The sequence below is a fragment of the Podarcis tiliguerta genome (genome assembly GCF_965153285.1).
Source record: "Podarcis tiliguerta genome assembly, chromosome: 5".
NCBI classification, from domain to species: domain Eukaryota; kingdom Metazoa; phylum Chordata; class Lepidosauria; order Squamata; family Lacertidae; genus Podarcis; species Podarcis tiliguerta.
In genome coordinates this window covers 90,094,354-90,113,763 of record NC_139538.1, presented here as the reverse complement: position 1 = coordinate 90,113,763, position 19,410 = coordinate 90,094,354, and the positions used below count along the sequence as shown (strand labels likewise).

General features: G+C 42.7%; 1 protein-coding gene across 2 annotated transcripts; it reads left to right on the top strand.

Annotated features, from left to right (window-relative positions):
- Positions 1-41: 41 nt before the first annotated feature.
- On the top strand, positions 42-17,185 carry TACC3 (transforming acidic coiled-coil containing protein 3). Of its 2 annotated transcripts, XM_083440741.1 has the most exons (16): positions 42-135; positions 1,706-1,868; positions 2,544-2,683; positions 4,003-4,938; positions 6,112-6,196; positions 6,906-7,044; positions 8,716-8,768; positions 9,237-9,349; positions 9,460-9,553; positions 9,905-10,075; positions 10,507-10,583; positions 11,916-11,959; positions 14,090-14,250; positions 16,185-16,291; positions 16,398-16,518; positions 16,917-17,185. In XM_083440741.1, the coding sequence occupies exons 2-16, from the start codon at positions 1,707-1,709 to the stop codon at positions 16,980-16,982; spliced, it is 2,469 nt and encodes an 822-aa protein (XP_083296867.1). In that variant the 5' UTR covers positions 42-135; position 1,706; the 3' UTR covers positions 16,983-17,185. The 2 variants fall into 2 exon arrangements, with proteins under 2 accessions (XP_083296867.1, XP_083296868.1); XM_083440742.1 differs by lacking the exon at positions 4,003-4,938.
- Positions 17,186-19,410: the final 2,225 nt, after the last annotated feature.

The window sequence follows — 19,410 nt, the reverse complement described above, 5'->3', positions numbered from 1 at the left end:
CTGACGCAACGCGGCAATGGGCTTTTTTTATTGGCGGAGGCGGGCCGACGCTTAAAATTTGAACGCGGCGGCGGTTCCCTCAGTTGGCGAATAGGCGTCTCTCGGGTCGGCGACTGTGGTTTGGAAGGGAGGCAGGTGAGCGGAGACGGGCGGCGGTTTCTCCCTCAGGGAGGGCGGAAAAGCCCCCCCCTCGGTCTCCTCCCCCCCGCTTGTTTTTGGGAGGAGGCTTCGGCCCCGGTCCAGGCCCTCAGCGGAAGGAGGGTGGGCCGCGAGTAACGGGGAAGCGGCTGGAGGGGGTCGCTTTGGTCCGTCTCGGGCTATTAGGCCTTAGCGTCGTCCCGTTTTTATTCCCTGCTTTTTTACCTCAAGGTGGCTTTCAGAGAAAAGGAAAGCGGCTAAAAACGGGGGGGGGGAGGAGGGGCGGGAGGCATCTCTCTTTTAACTCTTTAACCAGTTAAACATTAATACTTCGTATAAGTGCAAAAAATATACTGTACAGATAATGGCAATAAGATAGGCCATGCTATAGTAATGATGATAATGATTTATACCCCACCCAGTGCCGGATTTACATAGAAGCTAAACAAGCTATAGCTTAGGGCCCCACTCTCTTGCCCCCCCCCCCAAAAAAAAAATTTAAGGGGAAAAAACTGGATGTACATTTACAAACTATAAGTTCAGCAATTACTAGGATAAAATACATGTTTTGTTAAGATACCTATTAGGTCCATAAATTACTATACAGTGGTACCTCGGGTTACATACGCTTCAGGTTACAGACTCCGCTAACCCAGATACAGTACCTCGGGTTAAGAACTTTGCTTCAGGATGAGAACAGAAATCGTGCAGGAGGCCCCATTAGCTAAAGTGGTGCTTCAGGTTAAGAACGGACCTCCGGAACAAATTAAGTACTTAACTTGAGGTACCACTGTATATAGCATATATTCAGCACAAAAAACAGTGACAATTGGTTGTTGACAAAGGAAAGCTGGACATATAAAGGGCTCCATTACCTTCAGTAGCTTAGGACCTCATCAAACCTATATACTGGCCCTGACCCCACCCATTGGCTGGGTTTCCCCAGGCACTATGGGCAGCTCCCAATAGAATATTAAAAACTTGATAAATACATCAAACATTAAAAGCTTCCCTAAACAGGGCTGCCTTCAGATGTCTTCTAAAAGTCAGGTAGTTGTTTTATTTCCTTAACATCTGAAGGGCTGGTGCCACTCCCCAGAAGGCCCTCTGCCTGGTTTCCTGTAACCTCACCTCTAGCAGTGAGGGATTAAAAAAAAAAGTCCTTCTATACCCACAGTCTCAAAACACCCTAAACTTACAGCCACAGCACTGAGTGAGAACATCCCACATTTGAAGTGATGCTTAATCTTGTTTTTGCACTATTGCTTTTGGCAGCAAAGCTTATACTTCATTGTGGCTTACAATAGTGTTAATGGTAACCTGAGTGACACTGAATTTTGTTTACAAGAGCTCTACACTTTAGAGAATGGATGAGAAACTGGATTTCTGAGTACTTGCAGGACTCCAACTCCCATCATCCCTGTCCATAGGAGTGGAGTCCAATAACTTGGAGAGCCACAGGGTTTGACCTATGAGACCACAGGTTCCCACCTAGAAGTATCCAGTTGCATTAAAACAACATTGTCAGCCTGGCTATGGTTGTTAACACCTTTGCTTTCATTTCTAGAATGAGTCTGCATACCTTAAGTGGAGATAATGGTAGCAACGACATAGCTGCTGAAAGCTGTGCCATACTTTTCACATCTCCAGAAGTCGTAGGCAGACCTTCTATTCTTCGCCCATCACAGAAAGAAAATGTGCCACCAAAGGGGATGGTGAAGCCTATGAAGGTATGTCTGTTGTTACTGTCCAGCATAATTTTCTGTGTTAAAGGCCTGGTCCAACGGGTTTCTGTGCTGACAAATACTTAAGTTTCACCAAGTGCACTGGCAACAGCAAGCTGACCCTTCAACGGTCATGGACCAGCAGCAAGTGTAATGTATACACTGGCAATGGTCTTCATTGTAGGTATGTGTAGCATGGAACCATGGAGAGGCATTACATGGCCCAAGCATTTGATATTCAGTTCTCACTTGATTATGGGATAACTATAGCAGACAGACTTTGTAACCCATACGCAGAATTTCCCCAACTGTTACCACCATGCCTGTTGGGTGGTTGTGTTCCTTTACAGTGATGGGAATGTGAGGGAGGACTTACTATAGAATTCCTTTGAAATGTACCCATCACTGTAAAGGAACACAGGATCTCTGTTGCTTAGTACTTGTATTAGTACTAGCTCTGTTCAGTTTTTAATACTTTTAGTTGCTTAATATCTGTTCTTTATTAATCATATTTATGGGCATCTTTATTGATGCCTTTATTATTTTATAAGCTGCCTTGAGGGCCTCCATAGTGGAAAGGAAGGGTATCAATCCCCATGGATGTGCATGCATGTGTGCTCTTAGGGTTTTGTGTGTGTGTGTGTGCTTGCTCAAGTGATTTGTGTGACTTTCTCTTCCAAGGTAACTTTTCATACTCCTATGCGGGATTCTCAGACTCACAGAATCCTAAGTCCAGATAAAAGGAAGATTCCTGAAACACCTGTTATAGGTGACTGCACAGATATCCCAGAGGATTTTGTCTTGTCTGCATCCAGTGCTATGTGAGTAAATCAGATCCTCTTGATGTATTTTTAAAAATTAAAACTAGAAAAGGTTGTATGATTGCCCCTGTTCTCTAGAATACTCTCTTGCAGCTGTCTTTTCTGATTCAGTGAGAGAGTTGACTGACTTTTTCTTCCAAGAAGCTGACAATTGAAATTTTACGGGAAGTGTTTCTTCTGGTCCTTCAAAGCTAAGAGCAGCAGCATTGACTTAAGTGCTAGAACAGATGGTTGTATTAGCCCATGATTTCTGAAGGAGTCTTCCATTTGGTGACATTTTTGGGCATTAGAAATATTGAGTGGAAACACTGACACCAAACCCTATATACATTAAGCAAAATAGAAATATTGCCACCACCCCCATCTCCCCCCCCCCCATGTCTAAACAAATGAAACTGATTTATAAAAATGTTATATGGAAAAAATACGAGAGATATTACACATACTACTGTAAAACAAGAAAATCTTTAATAAAAAAGAAGCATAAAAAAAGAAATATTGAGTGGATATCATGTGAAGATTGACCTAAGTCTGCAGAAGTCATTCTCCAGGGTGTCATCTACAAGGTGGCAGTGAGTAGTGTCTAGTCCCACACTTAGTTTAGGTGCAAGATACTGTTGATGGTGTAAGCCTATGCCTATAACAGCCCAAACAAAATCGCCCACCACAAATCATATACCTACACAACCCAGAATGTGTAGATGCCATACGCTTAGTCTTTGTGTAAATTACTGACAAGTGCATGGTTCCACACCAGTAATTGCCAAAATATGTACAAACTGACTCCTGAGTGCGTGATTCAGAGTTTTGTGGCAGTGCACACCTCCATTCCTTATTTAGAGATGGTTTGTCTAATTTTGGCTTGGGCTCATACTTGGCAGGGTATTGTGCCCAGAGAATGCATTGGGGCATTTACCAGTAAATCTGGATGCAGCATTTGGTGCAGCACAAAGCCTTCTTTTAGGGTGCAGTGTCTTGCAACCAAATGAAACATTGGGCAGGACACTACTTAATGCCTTCTCATAGAAGACTCTTTCCTGGAGGTGTTTGGATATAGCATTTGAGGCGGCCAAAAGCTTATTTTGGGGTATACATTTCCAGTTCCACATTGCATACAATGTAGAAGACAAACACTGAAAAATCTAAGTTTGACATAAATTTTCCAGCCAAACTGAAGTGGATAGTAAATGCCCTGTTTGTAAGCATTGGGCTGCACCTAAGAAAAGCCTCTTTTCCTGTGTGCCAAATGCGGCTCTTTTATTTTAGTTATTCTTCAAAGGCCGTATTAACTAGCTAGTGATGGGTCTACCTTTCAACAGGAGTCAACAAACAGTTACCCTAGATGCTGATATTGCAAGTGAGAAGATAGAGGTGGAAGGAAAGGTAAATCCTGATTCTTCAGATGATGTAATGTCAGCAAAAAGCAAAGGAGCAAATATCCCTGACTTGCCTACTGACGACTTTGTGAAAATATCGTCTTTGGCAGTGTTTGCTGCAGCTGAGAAACAGGATGGCGATTCTCTTGATGCAGTTTGCCTGCCTCAGACTGCTACAGAGAACAATCCATCTGATGAGGAAACAGGTTGCAAAACCCCATCGGCAAACAATGATGTGACAAAGCAATTTCTAAGCTCTGATTTGGCAACAGTTTCTAACAGAGTCTGCAAAACTGAGCCGTTGTCAATATCCCACATACAAAATTCTCCCTCGCAACACGTGCAAGGATCCTGTAGCTCTGAGAATGTCAGCTGCGGTGAAACAAAACCTTTTCAGACTGAGGAATCAGAGTGGCAAAATTCCACAGCAGTGAACAGCATCTTGCCGGAGTGTGAGGGGGAGGTTCACGTAACAAAACCTGAGTTCATAAAACTGGAACCAGATATGCTTGAAAAGGCAACTAATAAGGTATCTCCAAGGAAACCAGGCAAGGGTGCTGAAATGAAGGTTCCTTCTGCGAAACCAGCTTCAACTCGCAAAGTGTTGGAGGAAGAAGCTGAAGAGAGAACCAACACGGCAACAAAGAGTTCTGTCCACAAAGCATCTTATAGCCTGGACTGCAATAAATTTGGTGATCCTGACTTCAATCCATTAGGAGGTGTTTCAAAAATGCAAAATTCCCTTGAGTGTCCTATGCCAAGAACTAAAACAACAGATACCCAGGAGGATAGTATTTTGTCCAAAGCAGGCTTTCTTCAAGCACAGTTGCACAACCAACCGGATGACTTTGGAGCTGCAGAACTATTAAGTGAGAAATTGTAAGTATTTTAACACTACATCTGGAGCAGTCCTGGGCTTGGGAAATGAAGTAGTACAAATTAAAAAAGCTTGCAACTTTATATCAATCCCAAAAACTAGCAAGTTAGAGAACCCAAGACAGGTAGGGGAGGAAAACAGCATACATTGGAACTATTCAGGCTTCTCTTATCATTTCATGCTACTCAGTTCTGTGTAGTAGAACCAGCTATAAACTGTTTAATAACATGCTTAAGGAAAACAGTGTTCATAAACAGTCTTGTTCTTCTCCAAGGACCTTAAGGTGGTATAGTTAACATGTCACCCCCACAACAACTCTGTGAGGTATGTTAGACTGAGAGGCAGTGACTGCCCCATGGTCACCCAGTGTGCTTCAAGGCCAAGTGGGGATTTGAACCCTGGTGTTCCAGGTCTAGGTCTGACACTAGCGATTATACCGCACATCAAGACGGGTTCTTGCTAAAAATGGTGGTATTCTAAATATAGTACTATTGCATCTTGCATTGGGGTTGCGTTCTGTGGGTGGCATGTGTGTATATATAAAATTTCTATACCTCGGGTTACATATGCTTCAGGTTACATACGCTTCAGGTTACAGACTCTGCTAACGCAGAAATAATACCTCGGGTTAAGAACTTTGCGTCGGGATGAGAACAAAAATCACGCCGCAGCAGCGGGAGGCCCCATTAGCTAAAGTGGTGCTTCAGGTTAAGAACAGTTTCAGATTAAGAATGGACCTCCGGAACGAATTAAGTATGTAACCAGAGGTACCACCGTACTGTAACTACCCCCTTGGAACTGCCCCCACGACCATCCTTAACTTTCAAGTAAGGCAAAGAGCTTTTAAAATCTTTCTGGGCTCTGGGATGCTCCCATGTGATTTGCAGAACCATTTGAGCTCCTGCAAGAGCACCCCAGAACCCGGTGAGCAAGGCAGAGAGCTTAAAAGCTCTTTCAGTGATGGGGAAAACCCAGGGGCACAAGAGGAGCTTTTAAGGGTGCAAATAAGAACCTGGCTGCTTTTCTGCTGTGCAAGATTGAAATTGCGCAAGTTATACTGTTTGTGCACAAAATTGGATTATAAAGTTATGGAAGGTAATTTATTTATAAAGAACATTGAACCAAGCTTTGTTAGCTGGCAGGTTCTGTGACATATGCTGTCTTGTTCCCTATAGGAAAGAGAGTGATGAGCAGGTTATAGCTGAAGACCAAACTGTGGCTGAAGCAGAAACTCCAGCTGAACCGTCAGTGGATTTGATGGTATGATATGGCCCTGTGTACATTGTTATACCTTCACTCAAAGCTGTGCATACTTGCCAAAATGGAAAACAAAACTGCACAAGCATTCAGTTTCAAAGCTGAATTCTGTCACCTGCATAGGCAAGTTTTGCATATGCTTGTAGTGGTTTTGAATCACCCCTTCTTGTCATGGTGAGTGAGAGGCACTATGCAGAGCAGGAAAGCCTATCTCAGTCCTGGTCGTTTGAAGTAAACACAAGCATACTTCTGAGATTTCAACAGATGTACTACTTAGGCACTTGATTTAATTTAACAGATGTAAATACCACTTGATTGTAGTAAAACCTCTTAAGTTTACTATATTGCTAAAGTAAAGTTTTTATTAATATTAGTTCATTCACCTTTTATAAGAAGACTTGTGGTATTTGAATAATAAATCCATGATCTTAAAGACCTTGTAATCAAGTTCCAGAATTCAAAGCAAAGCAATAATATTGCTAATATAACAACCTTGGGGAAGAAAAACACTTTTTAATATAACACTACTTACATATAAAAATGCAGCCGTCTGCAATGGCAAAATGACTTTTTAAAATGTGTTTATTGATTTTTGAGAACTTGGTCCTCTGCCGCATCTACTCAGTAAAGTGAAGAGGAGCATTTACACTACTGTGCGATTTATTTCATCTCTCCACTTTAAGGAATATTTTCATTAAACTTTGCTTCTTAGGGTAACTTGTCTTTAAATGGAGAGTTGCCTGGAGATGGCTTTTTGCTCCAGCCTTCTTCTGAAAGGCCTGCAACAGTAATGCATGAAAACAACCAGCTTGCAGATACAGAAAACGAAGAGTTCCGATCACCCTCAGAAGGTAAGAGAAGTTGGAACTATGGACCTTTTAGGCCCTTCTAATTATTGTGCAGATTCCCCCCCCCCCCCCCCCCCAGTTATACCTAATTTTGTTTCCCATGCTTGGGGCAATTACATAGAGCACAAACAGACATCATAAGTACAAATTACCAGATTTATTATAAAGTTTTTGAGTGTCACCTAGCCCAGCCCACTGCAATGCAGGAATCTCAGCTAGATGACAGGTGGCCACCCAGCCCTCTCCTTAAAAACCTCAAAGGAAGGGGAGTCCACCCGTAAGGAGTCTCGCTGCAGCATTCTGCACCCGCTGGAGTTTCTGGGTCAGTCTCAGTAGGATTCCTTATTAGGAATCTTTCTAATCCACGGGTTTGCATCCTAACTTCTAGAGCAGCAGAAAACAAGCTTGCTCCATCTTCCATTTGACAGCCCTTTAGATATTTGTAGATGGCTATCATATCTCCTCCTCCTATGAAGACTGCTTTGCAGATGTTTGTCTTAAGGATCCGCCTCCCCAAAAAATCAGTGTGCAAATATTTGTTGATAAATATTTGTGACTGTCTTCATGTGCTACCCTGATTGGAGGACAGACTACTGTCATTCTCAAAGTTCTGCAAAGCACTTGCCGCGCATGCCGCGCATAGCTTTTTATTCATTTATATATAGCTTAATTCTAAGAAAATTAATCTTCTAAGTAGTTTACGAATATGTGTTTCTAGCTTTCATTGAAGTTCCAGGCACAGCCATGGATCCCGTAAAGCGAGGGGCTGGGAACCTGTAGCCTGCCAGATTCTGATAATTGACCACATGTGACTCCAAAAGTGTTCAGAAGAATGTTAGATCTGAACCTTTGATGATTTTTTTTAAAAAATGATTTTTATTCATTTTCCAAACAATTTTATACAGTCAACACATTATTTAATGCTCATTCTTCAGTTTTTGACTTCCCTCAGTTTCTCTGTCAATCTTTCGTAAAATTTCTATTTATTAACGCATTTCTAAACCTAATATTGCCTTTTAGAACTCCTTTTCCTCTTACTCTTTTTTTTTTCACTATTTCTTGCTATCTCACAGAGTCTCTTCAAAACCAACAAGCGTTGTCTGTACATCACATATGTTTTTCAGATATTCTGTAAATCTCCCCCAGTCCTCGATAAACGTTTGGTCTTTCTGATATCGAATCTTCCCAGTCAATTTATCCAATTCTGCATATTCAGTCAATTTCCTTCTCCATTCTTCCACTGTTGGAATTTCTTCCTGCTTCCGTCTTTGGGCCAGAAGTATCCTTGCAGCAGTCACTGCGTATTGAAACAGTTTACAGTCTCTCTCATTAATTTTGTTTCCTACCATTCCTAATAGGAAGGCCTCTGTTTTTTTCACAAACGTATATTTTAACATCTTTTTCAATTCATTGTATATCATTTCCCAGAAGCCTTTGACGAATTATCTGTTCCTTCATGATTAAATCATAAGTTAAATGAATTTAAATGAAAAGTAGAAAGAGCTGAACTGTGCCCAGTAACTCCCACAAGGTGCACAGGCTACTACAAATTGCAGGAAGGTGTGCTTGCAATTCTCATCTCCAGAAAGGACTATCTTATCTTTGCCCATGCTACTTCTAGTTTTAATAACATAAAAACCATTGCTTTCTGCATTTATTAACACATTTGCTTAGTTCTAGGACTCAATATTGAAGTGGACTACCTGGAACAATTTGGAGGGGCCTCAGTAAGTAACCAGTAGGTGAACTGATTTTAAGATTTTTACAGCATTGAGCTACTATACTAGAACAGTCTATAAAAGAGAGTTAAAGGTATTTCTCTCAAGCAGAGGAGAATTTGGCTGCAGTAGATACTCCTAAGGATCTGAAGGCAATTGCTGAGGAGAGCTGTAAATGTCTATCTACCAATATAAACTCAGTGTTGTGTATATTTTCTCATTTAAACAAGAGCTAAACCTTGTGGCAAAACACTGCCCTGTCTCCGTTCTCTTCCAGCTAAACTATATGCTGCTTAAATCACAAAACAGATATAGAGGGATCTACTTTTATTGGGTTGTTTTATAGTTGTATCAAAACTTCCTTGGTTGTGGGATGACCTTTAATACAACTTGGAAGATCTGTACCCCAGACAATCGCATCTTTGGCTGACTGACCTGTGCTTGTACGTCGCTTACTTACAAATTCCTTCCCCATAGTTTAAAGAATCTGTCTTGAGGAAGCAATCTCTGTACTTGAAATTTGATCCACTGCTCAGTGAAAGCCCTAAGAAAAATGCTCCTGCTGCTAATGAACCTGCAGTTCGAAATGGGTAAGCATTCAATTTTTAGTGCTCTTCAATTTTGGAGCCTATTTAGGATTGTTTTCTTATTTAGTATTTTTAGTATTTAGTATTTAGTATTTTTTCTTATTTTAAATTAGACCATCTAGAGAAATGGCAGTCAATGAAATAAAAACATCTAAACCTGAAGAAAAGTCATTGGGAATAGACCTTCTAGGAGCTTCAACAGATCTGGTAAGTGCCATCTAAATATCTCCAGTAGTTTGCAGATACAGGTGGTTTGTAATTTCTTTAAAAAAGATCAACACATTGGCCCAGTTCAGAAATAGTACGAAATCATGGTTTCCTGTTGTGTGAATGAGCCATGGTGAACCTCATGCTTGCATGCTGGAAGAGGTCAGAAGCATTACATTTTAAACGCAAATGAACCAGCTACGGTTTTTTAAAAACATTTAACGGTTTAGACATCAAGGGAACTATGGTTTGCCTGATTCAGCTTGATGCCTCTTAAATAGAGTATCTGTTAGCACAAAAGTGCATTATAAAAGTACCACATGTAAATGTGTTTTTAAATTCTTGTCACAGGCCAGAGGTTCTCCAGATATTCCAACCACTAAGGATATTTCATTTTTGCCTTCTGCGCTGCCTACGGGGGCTATTGTGGAAGTGTTGAAATACACTCAGCAAGACATGGATACAGCTATCGAAAGGGTTAAACTTGAGAAGGACGCGGTTATCAAAAAGCTTACTTCCGAGGTGAGAACATGGGAAGGAATATTTGAGTTGATACTATTTAGAAAGATGCTGTTTAGAATGGCATTTGATTTCCTGCTGGCCACAAGCTTGTGGCCGGTAACATTTACCCACCTTTCAAGACTTTTCTGCAGATTTTCTTTACCAATGGGAGTTTTCAAACTGATCAAATTTGTTCCATCTAATGCTCCTGATCAATATAAACCACCAGTGTCATTTGCTTTTGCTTTTTTCCTTGGGTGATTATAAATAAATGGCTTCCTCAAAGGGCCCATACAAAAGAGAGTAAGCTTGCTTATCAAATGCTACAGTTATCCTTAAGGTAGAATGAGATCTAGCCAAGGACTTTTCTGGGTGTTGCTTTGATTCTAGCTCAGATCTAAAGTGACATCCATTACTGTTACGCTCTCATTTTGGGGACCTTGTGGTTTCAGGTACAAGAAAAGGAGATGGAAGCTTTGGAATGGGAAAGGAAGCATCACAAGATCTATTTGGAAAATAAAGAAATGGGGTAGGTGTACAACTGGGATACAGAAGCATGTTCTACGGTTGCTTTCTCACAGGACTTAAATACCACCAAATATATAGACCCATTTCAACTGGTATCTGACTCTGTTTTGGAACTGAAGCTTCCTCTTCCTTCCTGGTAGGCAACAAGTGCTGGTTCCTTGGGCAGTGCCGGATACCTGTTGGACTGACTGGGATGATTGTTCTGCCCAAGGTGCCTCTGTGGTTGCTGCCTCCTCACCTTTGCCATGGCTGCTATTCCTCCTAACTTCCTTCCCCTCAGCTGTTGAACTGCTTTGCCTCTGCTGATGCATCATAGTGCCGGGCATGCCTCGGGCTTCCCGTGAGCCTCACTCTGAGAAATGGCTGGGGCCCTTCCTTGGAGCAAGGCATTCTGGGCAACGTGGCCTAGGAGGGGTCCTGTGCATAGCTGTCAACTTACAGATTTGAAAATAAGGGACCAGCAGCCCAAATAAGGGATTTTGCTGTTGTGGAGAGTTGCGTACATTGGTAGGATTGACAGATGCTGTCAATCTGGTATGAAGCGGTTGTGGCGGCGCCGCAGCCACTGAAGCGCCGCCCTTCTGCATCCCTCCGCATCCCCTCCTCCCTCAGGCCGCCTCCGGGCTCGCAGGCTGTGCGGGTGAGAGTCTGTCTCCCTCCCGCCCCTCTCTCTCGGGCGGGGAAGGGCCAATGGAACTCCTCGCGCCAGGATGATGGCGCCAGCGTGCGCGCGCTCTCACAGCGGAGGATCCCGAGCCGGGCGAGCATAAAACCCGGGAAATTTAAGGGACATCATCAATAAGAGACAGCAGTGGGACACTGCGCTGGGATAAGGGAGTTTCCCGCCAAATAAGGGACGGTTGACAGCTATGGTGCTGTGCTGCTGAAGCTTTGCTAATTATTAAAGTAATTTTGAGTCAGGGCATTGGTCCATCTCACTCAGGATCTTCTGCACTGACTGGCAGCTGCTTTCCAGGGTTTCAGGCGGGCCATGTTTCATTATTGCCAAGGAAAACCCTGTTTTGGTCTAGATCCTCCATGAGTTGCCTAACTTTATTAAGACCATCTTTGTTGGGAGGGGCAAATTATTTTTATTTGCAGCTTATCTCAAAAGGAGAGGGAACTGTCACCACTACCACTACAGTGGAGATTAAAAAAAAAAAATGCAATTAAAAACAACAGAAAAATAGGAAGAGTCACTCAGTTCAAGATGGCCTTTCTTCAAATAGGAAGCTTAGTGTTCTGCGTCATTAGTGCCAGGAACCGGGACTATGGCAAAATCCTATAATCTTTCTTGCTATACATATTAAAATAAGCTCTTTCTCTCTTTTAGAACAATTGTTGCGGAGTTTGAAGTTACCGTAGCACAAGTGATGGGTAAGTATAAATTACAAAAGCATGAAGGCAGGGGTGCTTTGTACTGAATCATACCGCTGTTATATCTGGCCAGAACTATATGCTCACTATCAGCAGCTTTCAAAGGCTCCCAGCCAGATGTGAGGGGTGGGTGGGTGGGTTGGTTGGTTGGTTTGTTTGTTTGTTTGTTTTTGAGGCTTGCTACAACCGAGGGGACATGGGTGGCGCTGTGGGTTAAAGCCTCAGCGCATAGGGCTTGCTGATCGAAAGGTCGGCAGTTCGAATCCCCGTGGCGGGGTGCGCTCCCGTTGTTCGGTCCCAGCGCCTGCCAACCTAGCAGTTCGAAAGCACTCCCGGGTGCAAGTAGATAAATAGGGACCGCTTACTAGCGGGAAGGTAAACGGCGTTTCCGTGTGCGGCTCTGGCTCGCTAGAGCAGCGATGTCATGCTGGCCACGTGACCCGGAAGTGTCTTCGGACAGCGCTGGCCCTTGGCCTCTTTGAGTGAGATGGGCGCACAACCCTAGAGTCTGTCAAGACTGGCCCGTACGGGCAGGGGTACCTTTTTACAACCGAGGGATTCAACCTTGGAAACTTTGTGTGCAAAACCTGTGCTCTACCATCGTGTATTCCTGCTCCAAAGATGTGTTTGAGAGTCTCCAGCTCCATTCTTGCCAAACTTTTCAAAAAGACTAGGAAAGCACAGGAATTGAGAATCACAGAAGTATGGGACAGCAGCAGAGATTCGAGATCACTTGATATTGGCTTAGCCCAGTCTATCTCAAACTTGGTCCCCCAAATGTACAGCTTCCATCATCCCTAGCTATCAGGACCAGTCAGGGATGAAGGAAGTTGTAGTCCAACAACATCTGGGGGGGGGGGCATGTTTGAGAGAGGCTGGCTTAGCCCATCAACTTAATTTGGAAGAAACTGACTGTCAATCTTTGGTATTTATTTTTTTAAAAACCAAAGTGTTGTTTCCAAGACAAATACATAACTAAAATATAGTATGCAGTCATCCACATGGCATCAAAAACAGACTAGGAAAATCTTTTATATTACAGATTAAGCCTCACATCCACAGGTAATAGTTCAATCTAAGTGCTAAGATGATTGCTCCATAGTGGCTGCTTCTATTAATGAACTTGAACTAGGACAGGGTGGGGAATCTGACCCTCAAGATGTTGCTGGACTTCCATTAGCCCTAGCCAGCATGGCAAATGGTCATGGATGATGGGAATTGGAGTCCAGGAACATGTGGTTCTCCCACTCTTCTAAGGGACAGCATTAATTTGTATATTTCATTATTGTAGGCTAATTGTCCTCTTGGGACGCGGGTGGCGCTGTGGGTTAAAGCCTCAGCGCCTAGGGCTTGCCGATTGAAAGGTCGGCGGTTCGAATCCCCGCGGCGGGGTGCGCTCCCGTTGTTCGGTCCCAGCGCCTGCCAACCTAGCAGTTCGAAAGCACTCTCGGGTACAAGTAGATAAATAGGGACCGCTTACTAGCGGGAAGGTAAACGGCGTTTCCGTGTGCAGCTCTGGCTCGCCAGAGCAGCGATGTCACGCTGGCCACGTGACCCGGAAGTGTCTGCGGACAGCACTGGCCCCCGGCCTCTTGAGTGAGATGGGCGCACAACCCTAGAGTCTGTCAAGACTGGCCCGTATGGGCAGGGGTACCTTTACCTTTACTTTAATTGTCCTCTTAAGACACTGAAAACTAGTGAGGCCTAGCTGCTGACAGAAACCAGTTTTATATGCATTATTTGAATATGAACTTAAGAGGAAGCTGTTCAAACAATGCTGGGTTTCTGAAACTTGGGTCTCCAGCTATTTTTGGACTACAATTCCCATCACCCCGATCACTGGTCTTGCTAGCTCAGGATGATGGGAGTTGTAGTTCAGAAACAGCTGGAGACCTGAGTTTGAGAAACCCTGTTCTATTTTGTTGCACTTTGTGTCCTAAATTCTGCACCATGGAATCTATATCTGACATTTCTGAATATCTGCAGCCTTTCTTGAGGTTACTTGAAAACTGCCTCTCCTAAGACATGGGGGTAATGGGGCGTTTTTTCACAAAGATCTCTGGACTGTTGTCTGTTTTGGATCCTAGAGAGCAAGCAGTGCATTTCATTTGTATCTATCTGTTTCTCTAGAGAATTCCCAGAAAGAAAAGGAGCTTGCCCAGAAAGAACTGCAGAAAGTACTGGAAGAAAAACGGCAGATTAGCTCTGATCTGAATTCTGTGGAAAAATCATTGTCTGAGCTCTTCAAACGATTTGAAAAGCAGAAGGAGGCAATAGAAGGATATCAGAAAGTGAGCATTTCTAACTCTGCCAGCCCACTTATGTTTCTTGTTTCTTTAAACACGGGTCTCCCACTGTGGCGTTCGTACAGATCCCCCGGTCGTTTCACGGACTATTGACCTGTACACCACTGCTTTATTGTTCCGCTGCCACCAACCAGGTTTCTTCTGGTGAAATACTGAGTCAGGTTGCAAAGTCAACAACGAAGATTAAAGTTTATTGAAGAACAAAGAAGTTTTAAATATGTTCAGAACGGTTTCTCAAATGCGCACCCTTAACTAGATGTGGCACTATCTCACTGTCACACTCTTCTCTCTCAGTTCTATCCCTGTCTCTCACTCTATCTGTCACAACCACTGTGTTCGACTTTCACTGGCTCTGTCTGACTCCTCTCCCAATGGTAAAACCCCTGGGCTGAGCCTCAAAACCAGGTAGACACTCCGTCTCTGAGCTTTCTCATTGGTCAATCTACATTAACCATTTCCATCCCCCTGTACAAACATAGTCACAAGGAGTGGGTAAACGCCACACCCACCTTTGCAACTCTTAAGCCTGCAAAGCCAATGTGTATCCCTGATTACACATTACATTTCAACACGTATGTAAACTACAACTGTGGAGGCATGCTATTTTGAGATCCTATTATGAAGACTGCACTGTATTTTAATTACGGGGGGGGGGGGGGGACTTGGCAAGCGTGACATCTTTGGTTGAAAATAAATTCATTTACTACTACGAACATCAAAATAATTGCAGAGTGAAATGCAAAGCAGCAGTCTTCACCCTTTTTGGACCAGGGCTGGATGGGGGGGATAGCATAAGAAAACTGGAGATACAGTGGTACCTCGGGTTAAGTACTTAATTTGTTCCGGAGGTCCGTTCTTAACTTGAAACTGTTCTTAACCTGAAGCACCACTTTAGCTAATGGGGCCTCCTGCTGCCACCGCACCGCCAGAGCCTGATTTCGGTTCTCATCCTAAAGCAAAGTTCTTAACCTGAAGCACTATTTCTGGGTTACCAGTCTGTAACCTGAAGCGTATGTAACCCAAGGTACCACTGTACTGCAGTCATTGCTACTTTCCCAATCCCAGGCAACCTCATGTTTGACATGGGAAGTTGCTTATGTCCTGCTAGTCGTAATTGTGCGGATCATACAAAATCAATCAATCTCTCTTTGAGACACACACACACTGTTGCTGTCTAAAACAGAGCATTTCTCAGTACCGGGAAAAATATACAAGGTGGTCACTATTATTTAGTTAGTTAGTTTACTGCTCTTCATCCATAGATTTTTCTTACACCAATACAGAAAAAGCAGCACCTGCATTTCTCCCTCTTGTGCAGATGATGCGTACAGACCACACAGCAACCTCTCTCTCTCCGCCCAAGTGCATTCCCTTAATCACACACTGAGCATATTTTAGTAAAACCCTCTATGGATGAAGGGCTGCTATTCTACCCACACCCCCATACAACCCCTCCCAAACTATTCTTAAAAACAAACCAGAAAAACATACAAGGACACCCACAGGTGCTACATTGCCAATCCCTTCTTTAAAGGACCAGACATCAATAATGCTAGATGAGCTTCATTGGTGCCCAATGTAGTATTTTCTGAGATGTTGGTTCTGGACAGGAAACTAAAGAAACAGTATGGAAGGTTCTCTGTTCTCCCAAATGTCTTAAAGTGCTATTACTTGATATAGCACAGGTGGCACACATGCATTCAACCTGTTTTCTTCTGAATACAAACAGTATAGCTTTCTATATTACAATGCACTTGTAGAGGTTTTAACAGAATTTTGCTGAATGTGTAATTTGTGGTGTTGGTGCAGACTGATTCTACTTTTTGACAGATCAAGATTTGGGCTTGCCCTCGCAATTATTTTTAAGAGGTCCTCTCCCCTCTGAAATGGCCTGGGTGTTGTTGTTTTTCTTCTTCTAGAATGAAGAGGCTTTGAAAAAATGTGTTGAGGATTACAATACAAGACTTAAGAAGGAGGAACAGAAATATCAAGCATTGAAGGCCCACGCAGAAGAAAAGCTATGCCGGTGAGTAATGAGGTATTGGGATCTGGCATCCTTCAGATTGCAGTGCATTTAAGTAAAGCACCCAAGTTATCTAAGAAGCTAATATGCCTGAATGCCTTTTTGACAGGGCAAATGAAGAGATTGCCCAAGTACGAAGCAAAGCCAAAGCCGAAGAGGCAGCGCTCCACGCCAGTTTGCGCAAAGAACAGATGAGAGCCCAGTCACTAGAGAGCAGCCTTGAGCAAAAGGTCAGTCTTAAATTCTCATTGGAGCTTGGGACTGTTAGTGGTGGTTCAAGCAGAGGAGTGGAGGGGCCGCCTTCCAAAGGCTTTGCTGCTTGCAAATTAAATCCATACCTGCAAAACACATCTGAAATCCGTATTATATGAAAATCTGCTGGATCCAAATTGCGTGTCATCCGGGCTGTTCATTAGCTCCAGCTGAGATCCATGAAATGAAACAAGAATGCTGTGATTTGTGTACTCCAGACACAAGCACCTCTCAGCCTTCTCCTTCAGCTTGCATTTTGTTACTTAAAAATGAGGCCCACTGTGCAAACTATTCTAATCTGTAAAAATATGGGTGACTTTTCTGAATATTTGTGCAACTCTTACAGTCTCTGATATGTCTCCTTCTCTTTTCACAGACAAAGGAAAACAACGAACTCACAAAAATCTGTGAAGACTTGATTTCTAGGATGGTGGAAAAATGAGCTAAATTGTTGCATAACACAATTCCTGTTTTATTTCTAATTTCACAAGTCTGTGCTTTGAATAGTTTAATTACAAAAAAATAACTACTAACTTACTTGCACTGATTTGTCTATTAATGTTGGTTTTTATGAGAGACAAAAAAAACAACTGAATTCTCATGCCCATATTTTTGTATGTAAATAAAGCTTTTTGTGCACTTTGAGGTTTTAGTTTGGTTTTTAACTCTCCTGTAAGTCGTCACATGACAAGTGCCCTGCAGACTGCTTTCCTCTTACTCAGACTACAATTTGTTTCTCTTGCTACCTGGTAGATCTAGACAGCCTTGAGTCTCCAACGATGTTGCTTCCCGTGTTAAAGGAAATGGCAAGATTTTTTTTTCCCTTCATGGAAAACTAAATGAGCACCCTGTTGTTGACACCACTTGCTGACTGGATAATAGCAGGGGCTCTGAGTGATTTGTGAAAGCAGAGTGTGTTGAAGGGCCATTCTCCAATGTATTTCTTTTGTACAACCCCATGGAAATAATATGAGCTGGGAATTCTTTCAGAACTAACCTTATATACTTAAATGAAATGTTCCAGTTTGAACAAACTGACTGGTGTAGTATGTGGACAGGGAAATTTTTACTTGCTTTGGACAAGATTAGGGAGAACATGCTCAAAATGTTGCATAGCTGGTATTTAAAAGTCTATAAGATTAGCCCGCAGCTTTCGCCCCTATGCTGGAGGGGCTATGACTGTATTGGTGCTATGTTTAATATATGGTGGACATGTGACGTGCTCAAACCTGTCTGTGGTGCTGTATTTAAGGAGCTAAGCTTAATAACACAACAGGACATACAGAATACTCCTCAGCTTGCTCTCCCCCACGGTAGCAGGTAATTTTTCTTTTACTTGCAACCTGGCAATGAATAGCTCAAAGCTGGGAGAGCCGGGACAATTTACATTGCATAACTGGAGGCGAAAAGTATGAACACTTGCATTCATGGAAAAACTTACAAAGCAAGTAAAACATTAAAAGGACAACAGGCAGATAGATGGTGGCTTTCTGGAAATCTGGTATACATTAATATGCATGTGAACAAACACAATCAGATCTGACGTCCTCCTTCGACATATTCCCAACTGGAGTAATGCGTTTCATTGATTTCTTGGTCAGAGCCTGGGAAAAGGGGGTCATAATTAATTTGATAGTTAGGCATACCAATGTTTTATGTGATACTGATTTTTTAAATAAAAATATTTAAAGCGACAGCAAACACAGCTGTACCACCCCCTCCAGGTGAGTAAGAAACAAGACCACATACTGAAGGAAATTGCCCTGCGTGTGCACACGTTTACGTTTTTCTCATTGTAATTGGATCACAGATCTTTGCCTGAAATGTATGGCTCTTAGACCAGGTTGAAAAGAAATAGTGAAATTCCATAAGCATTACCTTGCACGTTAGAGTTTCTGAACTTTTCATTTCAGTATTAACCAGCAGGTGCCACTGTTTCCATGTGGATGTTCTTTCAACGATGCAGGATTTAAAATGATCTCTGGCCTGCTTCATTTGCCTTAGAAAAGGTTTGCTAGGCTCAGCCTGCTTTTCTGTTGAAGCACTATTTGGCGAAAATACTTGTGGAAGTTTAGTGCTTAGACTTATTGGCAAGCTTTTAGCAGAAATTATTCCCATTCCCAGCATCAAGACTGCAATCCTGTCCTATGAGCACCAGGTTCCTTCTCTCTCTTCACACACGTGCCGATGCAAACATGGATTTGTTTCTGAAGTGTCAGGGCCAGATCCTGCCTCCAAGTTATGAATGACTAGGCCTTTGACTGCAGATGTTGGTGGAATCCAAGTCACAACGGCCCAAGCCAGCATGCTGAACGGTTATGATGTTTTGTGCATGTACAGTGAAAAGACTGTTCCGTAGCATCTTGGGGACTCCAGCACTTGGTTTAAATGAAGCCCCGCCTTTCTGCATAAATGGGGAAGTTTAACTTTGGAGTTAAATTGGGATGTCTGTCATCTCTGAGTTGCATGATCTAAACTCTTTCTTCTTTGGTGATCACTCATAGCCGAGTAAGATTGTCTTCCATGAACAGTTTTAACAGTGAGTCTCTAAGCGACTATGGAAGCCAATTCTGGATCCACACATCCTTCCTCAGTGGGGATATACCATAGATTTCCGGGTGGGAGTTTATCATGGTGAGGGTTTGACAAACGTGCCTTCCTCTTAGCACGTTTCTCCCTTTCGCCCCGAGTTTGAGCGTCTTCATATAATAATATAATAATAAATTTTATTTATATCCCGCCCTCCCCAGCCAAAGCTGGGCTCAGGGCGGCTAACAACAATCAAAATAATCCAGCATTCTAAAAACATTCATTCTAAAATTAATTAAAATCAAATTGATGGCAACCATTAAGCAAAATTCTGTGCAGAT

What these genes read in the sequence shown, in the direction of transcription:
- TACC3 (XM_083440741.1), top strand. Translation starts at nt 1,707, where the DNA reads ATGAGTCTGCATACCTTAAGTGGAGATAATGGTAGCAACGACATAGCT. An exon ending in TAGGAGCTTCAACAGATCTG is followed by an intron (nt 9,554 to 9,904) that starts GTAAGTGCCATC and finishes TTCTTGTCACAG; the next exon opens with GCCAGAGGTTCTCCAGATAT. An exon ending in TCAAAAAGCTTACTTCCGAG is followed by an intron (nt 10,076 to 10,506) that starts GTGAGAACATGG and finishes TTGTGGTTTCAG; the next exon opens with GTACAAGAAAAGGAGATGGA.